At 34.8% G+C, this 6,006-nt stretch overlaps 1 protein-coding gene across 7 annotated transcripts in view; it reads left to right on the top strand.

The window, feature by feature from the left end:
• Positions 1-168: 168 nt before the first annotated feature.
• gak (cyclin G associated kinase) overlaps positions 169-6,006 on the top strand; it is a 52,404-nt gene continuing 46,566 nt past the window's right edge. For 5 of the 7 annotated variants that reach the window (XM_048188766.1, XM_048188764.1, XM_048188768.1 and 2 more), the window contains exons 1-2: positions 169-533; positions 4,570-4,631. In XM_048188766.1, the coding sequence (XP_048044723.1) occupies positions 389-533; positions 4,570-4,631 (207 nt within the window). In that variant the 5' untranslated portion in view covers positions 169-388. The remainder of the gene's footprint in view (positions 534-4,569; positions 4,632-6,006) is intronic. The other 2 variants (XM_048188770.1, XM_048188767.1) reach the window with 1 other exon arrangement.

Here is a 6,006-nt window from a genome sequence, read left to right as displayed (position 1 = left end):
ACATTTTAGGTATATGTAATACGTCAATTAACTTTGATGTCTGAATAGAATACAATGCACTTCAAAATCACAGTACACTGACTTCCAACCATCTTACTCACGTAAATTTCATATGACAGACAGACAGACCTGCCAAACCAGAGGAGAGTTTGAAAGCATCTCGTGTGCGTGACGTCACCGCCCCACGTCAGCACCTTGCGGAAATACTGCTGAGAGAGAACAGGTCGATCGGAACCAGTACTCGAGATGTTTTCATACTCGAATTGAGAGTTTCTAATCTAAATTAACGAATCATTATCTAGTTACGCCACTAGTTGAGTTAGTGCCCTTGTTCTCCCATCCGGTGCCGGTTCCGGTTAATAGGCGCAACAGGAAAAAAAGGGACAAAATGTCCCTCTTCCAGTCAGCGCTCGATTTCCTGGCCGGGCCCGGTGGATCCGGCGGCGCCGCAAGCCGGGATCAGAACGACTTCGTCGGGCAGGTTGTGGAGCTCGGAGAGCTGAAGCTCCGGATCAAGCGAGTCATTGCGGAAGGTAAAAGATTCATTCAAAATAGCATCAGGCTAGTCATGCTAACCTGTGTTTATGTTACTAACAAGCATTTTATTTAAAACAGCTCTGAATTTGACTGTAAAATGCTCATAATATGTTATTATTCACATATAGAAACATTGACTTTAGTGAGTGTGTGCATGCTCGGGAATTTAGTGGATTGACAATGGACTAAAACTAGCTGGCTAAGTTGTTAGCAAGTCACTTGGCTCTGAAACACCTGACATGTACCCATATATTTCATATGCTCATCTGTATGTGCTTGAGGCATTCAGACATACGCATTTGTATATAGGCCTACAGTCATTCAATAGCACATCTATATGAATGGCCACGTTAATAATAGTTCATGTGTGTATTCCATAAGTTGATACTTTGAAATATGTCCATAAAAACATGACATGACCATGGTACGTGTAAAAAAATGGTGGTACTATGGTATGTTTTGTTAGTGGTCTTTCATCCCTTTAATCATAAAATCATGCTATCACTATTTAGTGCTGTGGCACATTGGAATTTAATATGGTATACTCAAAGTACTATGGTACTTATTTCTATAAAGCCTTATGTCTGTCATATGGCACATTTTATAAGTGTCATGTATTATATATTTATCTCTCTGTGTACATTTTTTGGGGGTGGCATACAGATAGGGCTGCTGGATATATCGTTTTGGCATTGATTTTGCGATGTGTGCATTTGCGATATTAGTCATATCTCGCAGAATGTGCAATTTTAAGTAGTATAGGGGTCGTAGTTGATCCATACAGACCAGCCACCTTTGTGCACATGATAAATGCACATGATTCTTGGATTAATTGCAAAGTTAAACCATCATAGAGCGAAAGTTTATAATTTGCACGTTTAGGACCTGTCAGTTTAAACATTCAAGCGATTTTAAACCATTTGATCGCAAGAAGACACGAAAGAGAACTCAATTCAGAACTTGCATGCTGTTTTCACACACAGAGTCGCACACGAACACCAATTTCCGTTCTCTTCCGTGTCTGTTTGTGCGTGAATGGACACATACACTCAAAATGATGTCAAAATGCTGAGTATTCCTCATAATGTCATAAACACAGTCACTTATTATGGCTCACATGAATGTAAACAATTAAGAAAAAGCGGTTGCCTGTCATTACATTAGATCCGTGCATTCGGTCTTAAAGTGACAGCAGCCTAATATTCCTGCTGCTGTCTGTCATAATGTTAATCAAACAACAAAACACAAAGAGAAAATCACTTTTGTAGCTTTAACAAAGATTAATTATATTGAATTTATGCAGTGAAGACTGCAATGTTATTTTACATTTGATAATTCAATTTCTGTACCTGAATACTGTTAGACTAGAAAAACAAAGCACTGTTTAATTAATTTCTGTTATATTTATATATGCTTGTAATTTGTTTATTATTTTCTATGCAGATTCAAAATCACCCCAATCATTCTAGAATGATTAATTCTTTCCAAATAGAGTTAATCAAGTCATCCGGTGAAATAGTTTTCATATTGCAGAAAAACAAAATATAGCAATGTCAGTTTTTTCCAATATCATGCAGCCTCAACGTATATAAGCTTTTCATAATGTCAATCTATATTGTGTATGAACTGTATAAAATTATACACAATATATAAACTATTGTTCAAAGGTTTGGGACTGGTTTCATTTTTTACGTTTCTGTTAGAAGCCTCTTATGTTCAGCAAGGCTGCGTTTTTTAGGTTAAATAACGTAAAACAGTAATATTGTGAAATATTATTACAATTTAAAATAACTATTTTCTATTTGAATGTTTTAAAATGTAATTTATTCCTGTGATGCAAAGCATCATGCAGTCTTCAGTGTCACATGATGCTTCAGAAATCATTCTAATATGCTGACTTGCTGCTCATGAAACATTAATTATTATTATCAGTATTGAAGTTGTGCTGCTTAATATGTATTTGCCTTTTTCAGGATTCTTGAATGAATAGAAAGTTTACTTTGACAAAGAAATCTTTTGTAACATGACAAATGTCTTTACTGTCACGTTTGATCAAATTAATGTGCCCTTGCAAAAAAGTGCAAATAGTTGTGCTACATATTTTATGTATGTTTATATATTGACTTTATATTCATATAGCCATGTTCATATATTGATTGTCTGTCAAAGTTGTGTATTTTGTTCAGTCCATCGGTGTCCCTCATATAACTAGCTCGGCCCACTGGCTCAGTTGTTTGTTGATATCTACAGGCCTTAAATGGAAACAGAGGGCATTCTGGGTAAACAGGAATGATTTGCATGGTGGTGGTGAGGTATAGTGGTTAGAGCTCTAGTCTGGTAACCAGAAAGTTGGAAGTTTGAACTCTGCAAGTGGTGATCTGTGAATCTCTGTGAATATCAACCTCAGATTTCTGTGTATAATGAGTTGCTTTGGGTAAAATCATCATTTAAATGACAAAGTATCTGACTCCGTCAGAATTGTTTACATAATAGTTGTATATTCATTGCACCACGTTCTTTGTATCATATGACGTGTCCGGACTGCAATGTTGGCCAGTGCTATTAGAAATTTTGAAAATGAAATGTTTGGGCTCAGTATGCTTCATATTTACCTGAGGTCTCTTGCTCTTCTTCTGTTACTGTGTTCTGCACCGTTCTTTGCAAATTTGTGGTGCGTGTGAATGTCAGTGCGCTGTAATGTGAAACTCGAAAGCTTCTTTTGATTCGTGCAGCCTGACTCAGGCCTTCGCTGGTATTCATTTACCCATTGCCATGGTTACATGCCGTTTGAGGATTGTTTCTCAAGTGTCCATAAATACCTGACATTGCCACTTTTGTTTATCTAAAGACATACACACCTTTGCATGCATAGTTGACCTGATGCAGTCAGTCAACATCTGTTCATGCAGCCATACTTCCAATATTTTATTATTGTTCATTTTAATAATCAGTCAGGTATGTTCTCAAATATTTCTATTCAAAATCTTGGAGCAGAACAACAAAACTCTTGGAAGATGTGAAATGGACATTTCTTATTTTTATGTCTTCATGCATAAATAAATTGAAATCCCCTTTTACTTTCTTAATACATGTTCCTGCTGCATGCTTTTCCAAAGAGGAAAAAAAATTGTAATCTGTAATCTTTCATCATATAATAACTTGTATTCAGTGTACGAAGAAAGTGTAAAACTCTTGCAGTTCAAAAAGCTTACACTACATCCTACGCCTTCCCTATTCAACTTACGGAAAAAGCTTAAACGCCAGTTTACACTTTCTTCGGTCTGGTGGAAGCTAGATATTTTACTTCACAACTTGTTAAATATGGATATTTTTTTTTTAACAAACGGATCGCTTCATTTCACAAGGCCTTTATTAACTGTGTGGAGTACACGTTTATGATGGATGGAAGTGGATGGAAGCACTTTCTTCAGTTCATACTTTTTGGTCCTGCTCACTGCCATTATAAAGCTTAGCTGTGTCAGGATTTTTATATAACTCAATATAAAAAAGCTTGGGATAATTTTCATTTGAAAGTGAACTAATCTTTTAATTCAATATTGGGTCTACTGATCAATTGTAAATTCATTTTTAGTATTTCCTCCACAGCGCTGACTGTTGGTGAAATGTTGTGTAAAATGGATGCTTGCGCTGTGCAATGAGACAAAGATCATATCAGTGATTCATTAATGTTGTCTTGTGTCATCGCTGCAGTCGTAATGAGTTTATTCTTTCTTTGTCCGTTTGTTGAATAATAACTGCTGAAGGCTGAATGTTACACATTTACTCTGGAAGACTGACTCATTCATTTACCTCTATAGTGTTGCTGACTCTCATGTGCCACCCCAAAAAAAGTTTTTGCTTTTTATAGAATAGTCTACTTGTCTTTTCGTAAATCAGTCTGTCTCACGTCCTGTTTATGCCACAATTCCAAGTCAGCACAAAACTGAATCTGCCAAAATCTAATTCAGACTGGTGTCATCACAGTGAACCTAAACTAAACCTAATAATGAAAAATGTTCCCTCTCTTTATAGGTGGATTTGCGTTTGTGTATGAAGCCCAGGATTTGGGCAGCAGTAAGGACTATGCACTCAAGGTATGATGATCTCATCACACGTAAAATGTCTTAACATTCAGATTGTTTCACATAGCCTCAGTAGAATCAGTACTGAACGCCATTATATGTGCTAATGAAGTCAAATATGCTATTATCATACATAGCAGTGAATGAATTAACGTGTTTTCAAAGAGCAATGTTTAACCACCTGGAGAATTTTTTAAATCTTTATTATGGCTTTTTTTGCCATTTATGATCATATAACAGTGTTGTTATTGTAAACCAAAGCTATTAAAACTTTTAAAAATCTTTGGTAATTGAAAAGAAGCTAAAATAAAATAAATATTAGACAAACTGAAACTTAAATTAGAAATGTTTTCTCAGCAATTAACTGAAATAAATTAGTTATGAAATTTAGCTAATACTAGAATTAATATAAAACTGAAATAAAAATAAATTAAAGCTACAATTTTATATTAAAATAATAAAAATGACAAATAATGATAATAACAAAATTACTAAAACTTTAAAATATGTGATAGTGTAAAATATAAAAATACTATAGGAGTATATAAATAATACTGAAATAACATTTCCGTAAAATAACTCTTAAAAAACATCGTCCATTTGTCTCAAGTACATAACATATACACAAAATGAGAAAATTCACTTTAGACACAATTATTTGCCCTTATTTTTTAAGCATTTGGGGCATTTTTGTCACTTTTTCTGGTCATTTTGCCTTTTGCCAACAGTTTTTTAAAAAGATTTAAAGGTGCCATCGAATGAAAAATTGAATTTACCTCGGCATAGTTGAATAACAAGAGCTCAGTACATGGAAATGACATACAGTGAGTCTCAAACACCATTGTTTCCTCCTTCTTATGTAAATCTCATTTGTTTAAAAGACCTCCGAAAAACAGGCGAATCTCAACATAACACCGATGTAACAGTCGGGATCATTAATATGTATGACCCCAATATTTGCATATGCCAGCCCATGTTCAAGGCATTACACAAGGGCAAAATGTCTGGATGTGCACAGCAGAATCATCAGACTAGGTAAGCAAGCAAGGACAATAGCGAAAAATGCCAGATGGAGCAATAATAACTGACATGATCCATGATTACATGATATTTTTTGTGATAGTTTTAAATTGTCTTTCTAAATGTTTCGTTAGCATGTTGCTAATGTACTGTTAAATGTGGTTAAAGTTACCATCGTTTCTTACTGTATTCACGGAGACAAGAGCCGTCACTATTTTTATTATTATACACTTGCAGTCTGTATAATTCATAAACACAACTTCATTCTTTATAAATCTCTCCAACAGTGTGTAATGTTAGCTTTAGCCACGGAGCAGTATCAAACTCATTCAGAATCAAATATAAACATCCAAATAAATACAATACT

Source organism: Megalobrama amblycephala, linkage group LG4 (genome assembly GCF_018812025.1).
Source record: "Megalobrama amblycephala isolate DHTTF-2021 linkage group LG4, ASM1881202v1, whole genome shotgun sequence".
NCBI classification, from domain to species: Eukaryota; Metazoa; Chordata; class Actinopteri; order Cypriniformes; family Xenocyprididae; genus Megalobrama; species Megalobrama amblycephala.
Note: the sequence above shows the minus strand (reverse complement) of the source record. Positions and strands in the feature narration are given on the sequence as shown.